A 13,884-nucleotide genomic window follows, 5' to 3' on the forward strand; every position below is an offset into this window, starting at 1 on the left:
TTAGCAAATACCCATTGACTCTTGCCTGGTAGTCTTTCAATGTTTTACAAACTTGTCTGCCCCACCATCCCTAATAGCCCTGTAGAAGAGAGCATTTTGTTCAACACTATACAGTAATTTGGGGAAAATATTTAAATCTAGACCATATGACCAATTCAGTTGTCATGCAACAGAGTAAGACCCCCCCCCCCAGAAAAGCAACTACGATTTCTGATACTGCACATATTCCTGGGTTCGCACTAACCGCAAGTGCACACAAATAGCATAGATCAAAACAAAATTGTGTATATCCCATTTGATGCTACACTGACAGGGTGTACTAAGAATGTGTATGATAACCTGTTGGCAACATAACCTTTAGGCCACCATGCTGTGGCAGAAAGAGGAACTAGGTCATTGTTGTAATAAATTTTATCTTGGATTAAAGAACCATCAAAAATACTTTGCAAAAGAACAAGTCAGTCAAGAAAAGGTGTGAGTTTTAAGGGGATAAGCCAGTAATGCTTATGAGGAGGTGATAACACATCAGGTCAGGATTTTATTGGGGACAGTGTGAGAGACAGTGGGATATTTAAGAGTAAATGTTTACTGTTCTAGAAAATTGAGACTGCATAGCTGGCACCCATCTGTTGAGCTTTGGTCTTTTGTTATCTATTGTAATACCAAGTGCAGGCCCCCAGGACATAGTTGTCCCAGAGATGAGAGAGTCTGCACCCTTGTCCCTAAGTTATTTTTGATTGGTAAATAAAGATGCCAACAGCCAATAGCTGGACAGAGAAGAAATAGGTGGGTTGAATTTTCTCCAGCTTATAGTCAGAGGAGAACCAAGAGGATAAGAAGGTGCACGAGGAGGAAAGAAAAACTGCCATGAGTTAGGAGTCAAGAGAATGTGGTCCTGAGGGCTAGGCAACGGAACTTAAGAGCACCCTAGATGAAACTTAATAAGTAATAACTCGGGGTTATCGATAGGAAAGTAGATTCTAATAGCATGAAGGCTAAGTACCTGTCCAGCTCTTGCAGTGTTGAAAGTTCATTGTAAATATAAAGGTTGTGTGTGTGTGTGTGTGTGTGTGTGTGTGTGTGTGTGTGTGTGTGTGTCTTTTATCCTGGAACTGAATGAACTATGGTGGTGTAGAAACCCCAGGTCAGAATAAAATAATTTATACAACACACAGCCCACAGCATATGACCAACAATATATAGAGAAGATATATTAAAATATTACTTACGTGTGACAATTAACAAGAATTGTCAACTTGATATAGCCTAGAATCACTTGGGAAGAGAATCTTAATGATAGAGTTTCTCCCTTGAGTTGGTCTATGGGTGTGTCTGTGGAGGGCTGTTTCAATTAATTTATGTGGGGAAACCCAACCCATTATTTTGTAGGCAGGGTTTCTGAAGTATTCTGAGTGGAGAATTGGAGATGCAAGTGCGCAGGGAAGGAGTAGCATATGGTATGCAATTTCCACTCTTCTTGGCTTTTGGTGTGACAGGCCTGGCTCCTTGAAGCTCCTGCTCTGACTGTTTCACAATGACGTACTTTAGTCTAGAATTGTAATCTGAAGCAATCCCTTTCCCCTCCATTTGCTTTTGTCATGATATATTATCACGGCACCAGAAATGAAATTTGAGCAATTGATGGCTGACAAAAACCTGGACGAGCAAATTTCCCCAGAAAAAATACCCTCTGCCATATGTCATCATGTTAAGTAAGACTGGAGGCCCAGACGAATCACATGGGTAGAACGCAGTAGACAGGGAAACCTCTGTGGAAAAAAATATGTTTTCCAGCTGACGTTATGGGCTAAGAAAAAGTGAAGCTGATTTATAAAAAAAAATAATTAAAAGACCATGATCAAATCACACACCCTGAGGACTGAATTTTATGCTCAGTGGAATATTTATCAATATCTGCAATTTAAAAGACCAGGAAACGAGCTACAGCCTATTAAGTAAAAATCTCAGAGGTTATTATAATTGGTGTTTAATATCTTAGACTGTTCAAGTTTACTGAAAATGTAATAAGAGGTATACATTAATCAAACCCTAAGTATGTAAACACACACACACAGCCAAATGCACCCACACACACTTAAAATTTAACAGTTGGTAAGATTTAGTATAATTCAATACACACTACACATGTTATACACTTACTTGACACTAGATGTCAGAGTAGAACTGGAAACCAAATTCATGTTTACCAACCTGCTCTGTCCCTACAAGTCACCTAGATTCAAGACTACAAAGTGTCCAGTTGCAGAGACTCAGAAATGTAGCCATTTTAATCCATGATATAAAGCAACAAGCAAACTAGCCTGGCTAAAACTACCTCAGGAAGATAACAGAGTAGAGCCTGAACTCTGGACTCAAGGGGTTAGGTTTGGTTACTTACTGACATGTAGTCTTTCATACATACTCCTATCTATGCCTCAGATTTCCTCTCTGAAGATATACATACATACATATAATATATATATATATATATTTTCTAAAGGATTGAAGAAATAAATCATTTGATTTAAACTACCAACATGGGGCTTGACATTTTCTGGTCATGGCTATTGGGTTTCTACAGTCAAATTGTAAGAGCAAACAGAAAGGGGACATTCCTTTCTTCCTGTCTGGTCATTCTGCAGTTGACCGGTGGGTTCACTGACAAACACTGTAGCCATGCTGAACACTGGCACACAAACAATAGCTACAACCTTGTTCTTGGTCCTTTTACTCTCTGATGCAGTTTATTTGTTCATGAGTTACACAGCCCATATTCTCAAGTCCCTGACCTGCCTTGTGGCATTAAACAGGTTTTTGGATTATATAGTGAATGGCCAGCTAAAATGATACAGCAAAACCCCATCTCAAGAGACCAACCATACTTACCACCACGAGAGTCACTAACACAGTAGAAGCATTAATGCTAAAAAAAGAATGACTGTAGTTAAAACTATACACTTGAAGTAACAAAAAAAAATCACCACCTTTGATTGTTCTAGTGTGTGTATGAGTGTGTGTGTGTGTGTGTGTGTGTGTGTGTGTGTGTGTGTGTGTCTGTGCTGTGTCTTACTCTATAGGTAAAAACACAGTCTCCTGGGGAAAACAGTGTCTGTTTATGTCTGTGTCTGTATTTTATCCTATAGGCAAAAAACACTAGTACCACGAACATGTTGACCCAGAAGAGGCCAGAGAGGCATTAATGCTAACTCTTCCCATTAAAAAAAAAAAAAAAAAAAAAAAAAAAAAGCCTGCTCCTATTCTTGTGAAAAGTAAGCACCAGAACTCTAGTGGCACAGTCTGTTAATGCATGAGTACTTACATGGAAAGGCTAATTCTTTCAAAAGAACAGAGAACGACAAACCTGAGACAGGGCAGTCCACATATCTATCCTCAAAGATAACAGGCAGGGTGTTCCAGTCACCATCAATGTCCAGGCACTCCGCAGGCAGTGGTGGCATGCTGGTGAGGTACTCTGAGTTCCGGATGTCCATAGACAGCTGGCTGTGAGTCTGTATCCTGTGTAACACACAGAAAGGTAATCAACCAAACAGGACTGGGAGTTTTCAATAGAATCTTACCATTCTAACCCCAATAAAGCATTACCAGTGCTTTTAGCAGACGCAGGCAATGGCCATCTCCCATCAAAGATACCCCCCAGTGTGGTAGTCTGCTTTGCTGAGGAACTGATCTGGATACTAGTTGGTGCAGTGAATTGTGGACTAGGTTACATTTGCCAGTTAGTGAAAGACAATAAGTCTATGTGACTTAAATACTAACTAAGAAATGGCTACAGATATACAATTAGTGCTTGGGGGGGGGAGTTAGATTAACTCATTGATTACTCCAGAATCCTTAACTTTTTAAACTACTTAGAGTCTGAGTCACATTTTGATATCACTGAATTAATAGCCACCTGAAGTAGCTTTTAAAAAATATTATGTCATTACTGACAACATTTATTAGTATGTATGCTAATATAATTCAGGAAGGATGATATAGTCGTTTCTCTGTAGGGAAATTTGAAAGCTAGTATTTATTCGCCATAACCGAAACATCATTCTGCCAATAAGAAGGTGATTTCAGAATCTGAAGCATTACCCTTCACCATCTAAAAGTTGAGAGGAGCATGCAACTTTAATAACTTACTAAGAAGACAGAAAATTCTTATTATCTTATGAAAGAAAAACTAATTTGTAGTTTGTAGTTTTGTATAAAATGACTCAGTTACTTTCTCCTAAGGTAACAGAATTTATAGGACTGTAAGTTTGGGAGAAGGTTAAGCATGTCTGCCTGTCTGCCTGCCTGTGGCTCTTTATGTCAGAGCTTATAAATTCTTGGTACTCTCATCTCACTTCCCAGCCATGTGGACCCTCTGCCTCTCTAAAATAACTGTAGCTATATAACCGTGCCCGTATTCTGAACAAATTCTCTAAGTATCACGTCATTATCATAACAGAAGTACCATGAGATTAATACATACACTTGTGTGATTTGTAGCTTATATATACACACATACATGTTTCATAGAAATATGCATATGTTAATTATGATAATACATATTAATTTTATAAACTAAATGTGTTTACCTTAGTTTTTCTATTTTTCAGTTTCCCCATAAAAGTGGAAAATTTTTTCCACTTCAAAGCTCTACAGAGGTTTGTTCAACTTTACACCTCTTTGAATATTTAATTATTTGGATATTATATCTGGATATTTAAATATAATTGTTTCAGTCAGTCCTGCACAGCATAGCATCTTTGGTCTCCTAGTATGTAAGGGTGTAGCCAGAAGACATTGCCAGGTGAGCTGGTGATAAGCCTGCCAGATCCATCTTTGTTGTGGCCAGGCAACACCTGACAGGCTGAAAGGAACATAGATGGGCAAGGCGAACATATCTTTTTTTCTAGAACCAGGATACCTTTGTTTTCTCTAGTTATTTGACATCACAATTCCAGGCTCTACAATTTTTAGACCATGAGGCTCACAGCAGCACCTCTAACCTTCAGGGTTTCAGTCTTTTAGACATGAGCTGGTCCTCTAGTCCTAAGATCTACAGGTGTGGCTTCTAGTCCTAAGATCTAGCTTCTCTGGCTTCCATACAGATGGTAGTGGGGCTTGTCAGCCTGAACATAAGGCTCACCAACTCAATGAAATTGGCCACTCAATAAACCCCAAAAACCCTATTGTTGGTTCTTCTGCAATGCTGGCATTACAAGTGCTTGCTAGGATACCTTGCTTTTTCAGGTGGAGGCTAGGTGTCTGAACTCAGGTCTTCTTGTTTACATAGAAGCCATTTTCCTAACTGAGCCATCTCTCCAACCCCAGAAGGAATAGCTTTTTAACTATTAAACTGAGCTGCTCACACTACATATAACTAATGACTGCTGAAGGAGGGAGAATTAGTCTCCCCCAGAAACAAGCTTTTTAATTGGTTGTCCTATACAACATAGTTAGGCCTGAAATCATAGACATAAGTAGCACTAAACAGACTTGGGATTGTACTTAGATATTTATGTCTTTGGAATGAATATGTGTGGGGGTTGGGGGGAGACTAAAACTTGAAAGGAAGCAAAGGGAAAGGGGAGGAAAGAAAAGAGAAAAAGTGATAAAATATTATTTTGATTAAAACTAATTTTTATAATTATTAGCATTGAAACTGTGAAAAGAGAGGGGCGACCTCAACTTCCCCACTATAGCAGATGATGAGTATTATGAATCTCCACACTATCTTCTTTCTTTACAGCCATGTATTCCTCTTTATCCTATGAAGGGCATCACTGAGATACTGAAAAGGCAAAGAGGGCCAACCATACCCAGCCTTTCCACAAGGCCAGGCTAATTCTGAGGTTAACCTGTTTCACAAATTACTCCTGATAGCTGGCCGGTCATTTACATGACAAACACACATTCTCAAACCCATGTACACTGACAAAAGCCTAAGCAAATACATCCCTCTCATCATAATTATATCTTTTTCTGTGCTATCCCAGATAATCTCACCCATAAAGATCTGTCCCAAATACACCTACTGATTTCACAGCCTACTTAAAGAGGCTAAAATTCGTCTATGGCACAAAATCTCTTCCAGGCCAGACTATGATGTCTCTTTTCAAAGGAGCTCATCCATGACTTTGCATGCTGACATCTTCAGTCCTAATGTTGGAGTGCATTTCTGCCTCCCATGTGAACAGGTGATGGTCCTTAACGACTTGTCTGACTTGGTAAAATGTCCACATGAGTAAACGCATGTCTAGGCATGGTTGCTAGCCTTACATAGGGACTGTTCAATGTGCGAGCCCAGGACTCATTCTGTTGGCAGCAATTGTCACCTTTGCTATAATTTTCTCATTCTGAAATGAAATCTTTCTGTGTTCTTGATGAGCTGGACAACAGTTTATTTCCTATTTTAAAAAAATCTCCCTGGTAACTTGTTCTCTACTCGAGGCTTTGTGTTGATATTGGTGGTCAATACAATGCTAAAAATGTTGTCCAATCTATTTACTGCATAAGACATATCTCCTTGAGAACTTCAACTTGATTCAGACCGCTACTCCTCTGTGAAGTGCCCAGGGAGACCATCTTTGACAGACACATTAGTATCAACTCCTCTTAAATGAACAGAGGCTTTTCATCACCATTTGGTCAATATGTCTATTCATTTGTACAAAGAGATTTTGTGTGTTTACTTCACTGCTGAATAGCCCACAAGTGAAACAGTATCCGGAACACAGATAATACATGCATACTTACTAAAAGAAGGAACCTCTTTGTACATATAAGAAACTAGCTAAGAGAGAGGTTCGGGAATGCATGCATCAGATAAGTAGACTCAAGAAGTGAAAACAGGCAAGTGAGACTTGAAATACTGATGCCCAACTTTGTTTTCAGGCTAACAATGCAGGCACTGAAATCATCATGAGTCTGAATTAGTTTGGGATTCATAAGATACTACATGGCCTAGTTCTCCTACCTCTTATTCTTAGCTTCCAATTCCTGCTTAGGTTCACCACATTCTTAAAACTCAGATCTCTAATGGAAGCTCTTTCTTCTCTGTAAACAACTTTTCACAGTCTGAGTTGCTAGAACCCCAGACTGAGGTCAGATACAACATGCTCAATTTATTGTTTTTCCTCTCATCACTCTGTTAAAATCAGTCCATGATCCACACACAATTTTGCCTAAAGGATAGTTGATGTTGGGGCTTGCAGACACAAATGGCATGTGTCTCTTTTTTGCTTCATACTTCATGAAAAATCATAATTAACTTAAAATACCATTCAGAGGAAATTCACAAAACTGAAATCAATAAATATTTGGCTTGGCAACTCTGGAAGCTAGTGGTTAATCATTTATAGGAACACTAACCATAGCCCTTCTTCATTTCGTGTGCCGTTATCTTGCCTATTTTCTTTGACACTTTTAACTGCCTGAATGAGTTAAATTATGCCTGCTATTTGTCAGGTAGAATGGAAAACCTACGAAGCAGCATTACTATTTACTGCATTTACAGTCCAAATTGACAGTTAATGGGCACTCATCAATCACCATCTCCTGTTTATATAACTAGTTACACAAAAGGGACTGTGGCTTGCACTGTTTCTGCCATGTGTGTGGATGTTCCCACTTTATCCTTTCATCTTTGACTTTTGACCATTTTATGGTAAAGGAAACCAAGACTGATATATTAATTGCTTTCCTTTCTTGCTACTGTGATTTAAAAAATCCCTGTCAAAAGCTGTTTCAGGGAGAAATAATCTATTTGGACTTCATTTCTAGGTTATCATCCATTGTTGCAGAGAAATCACAGCAGCAGACAAAAGCAACTGTTCAGTCATAGACAAGATCAGAGTGTGTGCTGTACTTAGCTTGCTTTCTCCACTCTACTATAATAGAGGATGCCCTGTCCAGGGAATGGTGTCACCCATCACGACTAGCTACAGTTAAGATAATTTTTTTCAAGTATTCGGTCTTTCAATATCATTACATACCCTGTGTTATGAGTACTTTGCATTGGTGGCATTCCAACCAAATTGTGCACTGGGCATGTGATGGTTAATTTTCATTGTCAACTAGACTGGATTTAGAATCACCTAGGACATAAACCTGTGGACATGTCTATGAGCAATTTTCCAAAGCAAAACTGATGAGGGGAGATCCACTCTGAATGTGACCCCCTTAATAAGGTGGGTTCCTAGACTAAATATGATGATTCATAAAGAGGAAGTGAGCGGAGTAAAAGCATTTCTTGCTCTACTTGACTTAGATGCCATGTGACCAGCTGCCTCAGTCTCTTGCAGCCATGACTTTCTGCCAGCATGACCCTTCAAAGTGTGGGCCACAGTTTTTTTTTTTCTCCATCCTTATTAAATTGGGTATTTCTTATTTACATTTCAATTGTTATTCCCTTTCTCAGTTTCCAGGTAAACATCCCCCTAGCCCCTCCCCCTCCCCTTCTATATGGGTGTTCCCCTCCACATCCTCCTCCCATTACCACTCTCCCCCGAACAATCCCATTCACTGGGAGTTCAGTCTTGGCAGGACCAAGGGCTTCCCCTTCCACTGGTGCTCTTACTAGGCTATTCATTGCTACCTATGAGGTTGGAGCCCAGGGTCAGTCCATGTATAGTCTTTGGGTAGTGGCTTAGTCCCTGGAAGCTCTGGTTGGTTGGCATTGTTGTTCATATGGTGTCGCAAGCCCCTTCAAGCTCTTCCAGTCCTTTCTCTGATTCCTTCAATGGGGTCCCGTTCTCAGTTCAGTGGTTTGCTGCTGGCATTTGCCTATAAACTTCTTTAAGTAGATGTTCTTTGATATTTTAATCCCAGTGATGAGGAAATTAAATAATATAGAGATCAATGAATTCTGTGGATTTCTTCTCCACATTTTTTTCTTTTTGAAGCAAGCAATGGTTTTATGGTTTTTTTGTTTGTTTGTTTGTTTGTTTGTGTGTTTTTAATGTACATAGACTGCAATTGTCTTCAGACACACCATAAGAGGGCATCAGATACCATTACAAATGTTTGTGTGCTGAAAATTAAACTTAGTACTGCTGGAAGACTAATCAGTGCTCTTAACTCCTGAGCTATCTCTCCAGCCCTCGGTGTGTGTTTATTAACCTGAGAAACATGGTTCACACATAACACAAACTCCAAGTTTTCCATGTTTTGTTGAGACATGCAGGAATGCTTTCCAGCTATAGTTCTAAGTCTTTGATCATAGGCCCTCAAAGTTACTTTTAATGTTGACAGATTTCTTTTTCCAGTGCTAGTTTTAGAATTAGTCAGCTAGTTCTAGCCTGAAGCTGAAATGAATGAATGAATGGGTGGATTATGTGCCTATAGAAGACCCCCGTGATGTCAGAACAAACTATTTTCACAAGCAAATACATTTTTCTTGCCTTCCTACTCACTTTCAGATCCCAAGATCAAATATTAAATGTTACTGTCTGCATACAGAATGAAACCTGTGGAAGTTTCCAGGGTTATATGACAAAGTAAAAGAATTCCAGGTCTATCCTATGCAACACAAATATTCCATGAGCCTATTCTGACAGATGCAATGGGGCCTCTGAAACATGGTCATTCCATAGACGAACAGATTACTCAAACAAAATATGTGTGGCCAAAAAGCTCAGTGAGGTGTCTGCCCATCTTCCTTGGGGTACCTGAGAAACCTCACCTTGCATCACCCCTCCAACTTTATGGAGTACTTCTCAGCTTTCTGAAGGAAGGCAGTTTTAGAAAGGCATCAGTCCTGATTAGAGATCATGGGCTTTAGGTTAAATATGTTTCAGCTACTGCAACATGGTACTTTTCTGAGTAGTGTGGGGCCAGGCCACCTGCTTCCATTCATTTTGCAGAAGACTCAGCACAGATGTCTGCAGAGCCTTAGAGAATCTTATTTTCCTGTTTCTCTATAGAATGACCATGGAACAAAAGAAACCTTTAGCAATTGACCTTCCCTGCCACCTGCAGCTCCCACCTCCCCAGTGTGAATACTTTTCTTTGCCTCTCATCCTGTGCAGAGGGAAGCAAAGTGTCTGCCTCACAGCCAGAGATGAGAGAAAAGGGAAGTTGGAACAAAGAAAGAGAGTTGAATGCCTTAGGTGGCCACTTCCACAGGGTGAAGTGGGTGTGCAATTTAGTACTCACAGGTTTTCCTGAAAGGTCAAGACTGCAAGTTTTTGGTGTTCCATATAAAAGAAAGCTTCAGAAAACCTTCGGACCTGAAAGATGACAACATAAACAGCGTCATTCTTCAAGTACATATGACCTCCATTTTGTAAATGTGAGAGTCTGGAGATTAAATATTCTGTTTTCATGGAGGGACAGCTATACCTACACAGAGAGGCCTGAAACAAGGGCTTTCCAGCCTCCACAGCTGCCCACTCGTCTTTATAGCTCGTAGCCCAAACGGCATAGTGTGTGTGTTTATAAATTCAGTCCTTTCTGCTTTATTTGTATATTTAAGTTTTATTCTATCTACTAGAATATGAGATTTCTCCAAGCTGGCATTATAAATAAATACACATTGTGGAGAATTCCTAAAGTCATTGGCATTTGCTATATGCTTTGTTGACTCTGTTTCTCAGACCCTTATTTCTCTTTTGCAAATAGAGAAGATCCGTACTGCTGCATAATATACAGCCAGGAAGGGGCAACACTTTTCATTTGAAAGTTTTTTAAGTATTTTGAGACCCTTGCAATAGTCAATTTTATAAGTTCAGCTATCATCAGAAACAGATGAGGAGATGTTTTACAAATGACAGAATAGGGCTGAGTAGCTAAGTGAGTTGTTTGATGTCACGATGCCCATTCACAGTAGGGTGGGCAGGACCTGTGATGAAATCTACAGATCCGCACCCTGCTCAATCCTGTTCCTCTCAATGAGCCAACTTTAGCAAAGCTTCTCCTTAGGTTTAAAAACATGCGGTCAGAGAGTTGAGACCATTTTACACTTTACCCTCAAAGTGTGATGCTCCTGGGTGAGATAAGTGGTCACGTGGGAGTGCAGGGTTACTGTGTCCAGGAATTGGGTCCACAGAGCCATCAGATGGGAAGCCAGCCACGCAAGATCCTTACTGATCTGCTCTGCTATCTTCTCTGGGTTGTTCAGCATCTGCAAAGATAAAAAGATGTCATCCAAAGACCCAGCTCTATTGGGATGCTCTAGTCCTCCTCACGGGGTCTTTAACAAATGCTTTGCTCTCCTAGCCATTCCCACACATGCTACAATATCACATTATTATATAACATGTAATATTGTAGCACATGTCTCATGCTATATAATATATACCTATGTACTACTGTCCCTTTGAATGTGGAAGTTAAGAGAGGCAGTAAGGAGACGAGTAAGCTGTTTGGCAGGTTATGTGCATAGATTAACGTTCAGATCCCAAGGTCTCATGCACGGTTAGCCTGTATCTATTCCCAGGCTACTTCTTACCTCTTCATGCCTGTTTCAAGTGAGACTTATTTTTATATTTCCAGAAATGCTTTGTCTCATATATATATATATATATATATATATATATATATATATATATACACATATACATATATATATCCTCTCTTGTTTTATATGCAGTTGCTACCCATTTTCACCTCTCTACCTCAAGTTCTAACCTCATCACCTCAGAAGCCAATTTTCCCAAATATCAGCATTCAAGTCTTAGATTCCTTCTTCATGGTCTTTGCACTATTGCACTAAAAGCCATAGCATCCTCCCTCAGACCCACATGCATAGAAGAGGTCTTGGTGCTAGAATCTATCCTGTTACTGGATTAAACTCTGACCTCAGTGCCTTGTAAGCACAGTGGCTCCACTTACCAATACTGAACATGTGGCAGGTGGAGGATTAGAAATTTTATACATGCTTCACATTCAATCCATACAATCATCTTTTAGGTAGAACATTAGAGTCGTCCTTTCACAGAAAGTAAACTGACAGTGAACTAATAGAGTGTCCAAAATTTCACGCAGTCAGGATTTAACTGAAGTATTATCAAACCATGAAAGCACATACTCCACCTCAGAAACTAAAAATATCTCCAGAGATAATATACTTCTCATAACCCCAGAATACTTAACTAGTAATGTCCCTAGGTAGGCTTTTAGTGACTTTGACCTGTAATTATCTTCTTAACCATCACTTCCCACTCTGTAAGGGGGATTCTAGGATGCCTCAATTACAATGTGAGCCAATCAGACTACAGTGGGCCTGAGACTTTAGAGAAGAGCATGGTGGACTGGTAACTGTGGTTTAAAGTGGGGGAGAATCATATTCTAAAGGTGTAACTTTAATTGTGGAAAAATCAGAAGATAGAATGCTCCACTGAGGAGTAACAAGAAGCCTACCCACTGAGCTCCAGGCCTCATCAATCCACAGCAAGCAGTGAGAGAGCCTCTTGCTTGTCCCAAGAACATGTTTGACAAAAGAAGGACATGTGATAACTTAGAATGGCACATACCAGCCCAAGTGGTGTAGAGCTATCACAAAGCCAAAGCCTATCAAACCCAATCTCTTTCCCTCCTTTATGTGGTGCCTCCATTTTTACTAAATACACAAATGAAACAACTGACTCCAATACAGTCATTGTTCTTGTTGGACTGGAGTTTGATTCCAGATGAAGGCAGAGCAGGTGACGGGATGTATCTAAGAGTAAGAAAGTGAAGGAGATGTTTGCTTGTACAGTGAAGCTCTTAGAATTCAGGGAATCCTGCTTCATTATTATGACTGGCTTCCAGGTAAAAGCATCCAGTTAAACATAACATCTAAGAGGTGCATGTATCCTTTGATGACCATTTGAACCTCAGTCCCGTATAGCATCATGAGTGGTCAGAGACAGAGAAGGAATGGTGCAGAGGAGTTTACCTGGGGGACAGGATAGATCACCAAGAAAACTCCAGACTTTTCAATGCAATCCACGTATCTCACTCATATTTAAAGTTTTTGACCAGGGTATTTACTATTGACACCCAAGATACTGTATCAACACTCAGCACTATTTGCCCCGGGAATTCATTCCCACCTTACCTAAGGTTACCACACCTCTTACCTCATGTATAACCATTGTCTCAGCTTGGCTGAACTACCTATAGCACCATGTCTGTCTACTTGTAACCCTAGAACATTGTTCAGACAGCATCTTCTTTTTGGAATGCCTTGTCCTCCTCTCTCATTTTCCCTTTCATGTCCTTTCCATCCTTTTGACATTCAACCAGGGAACATCTAGGAAATCAATTCTATTTCCCCTTATTTATGGCAATACTACTCTATGCTATCAGTCTAACGTTCATCCCTCTCTTTTGACTTCTTCTTGAAAAGGTTTCCTCAACCAATACTGAAGTTAATTGTGCTCCTTCTAACAACTGTGGCTTACTTTACTGCCACTGCCCCAGTTTTTCTGCATTCTGAATTTAACCTCTCACCATCCTTACTTCCGGCACAGTAGGTAATTGATAATGTGAGCTCAGTAACTCTTTAGTACAGAGATAGGTAGATTCACATCCTTAAGAGAGACACCCCATGCCTCAGTCATGTAGCCCTGCCTTTCTGGGCTTCTGATCCTGCTCTCCAAGCACCTCCTCCACCAGAGTGGTACTGGCAGGCACAGTATGAATTCTGAGCTCAACTACCAGAGGAGAAGAGGAAAGAAAAGAAAGATATTCATTAAGTAAGTCTTTGGGAGAATTATTTCCTTCCTAGTCAGTTATAGCAACAGCTTCATCTGAGGTTACATGGGTTTCTAATTAAGCCTTAGGAGGACTTTCCTAACATCACAGACACACGGACCTTTATAATTACACATGACAGGTGTGGATAGCTTTTTGCAGCAGGTAAGGGATGGGCCTTACCTGCTAATAAGCCAGCAATCTTGGCCAGTT

General features: G+C 40.0%; 1 protein-coding gene across 2 annotated transcripts in view; it reads right to left on the reverse strand.

The window, feature by feature from the left end:
* The window catches only part of Fam135b (family with sequence similarity 135, member B), a 270,508-nt gene that overhangs the window by 38,526 nt on the left and 218,098 nt on the right, over positions 1–13,884 (reverse strand). For both annotated transcript variants that reach the window (NM_001427631.1, XM_087557413.1), the window contains 3 exon segments: positions 3,362–3,516; positions 10,150–10,223; positions 10,961–11,116. In NM_001427631.1, the coding sequence (NP_001414560.1) occupies positions 3,362–3,516; positions 10,150–10,223; positions 10,961–11,116 (385 nt within the window).

The sequence above is a fragment of the Rattus norvegicus genome, chromosome 7 (genome assembly GCF_021556685.1).
Source record: "Rattus norvegicus strain SHRSP/BbbUtx chromosome 7, alternate assembly SHRSP_T2T, whole genome shotgun sequence".
Lineage (NCBI taxonomy): Eukaryota > Metazoa > Chordata > Mammalia > Rodentia > Muridae > Rattus > Rattus norvegicus.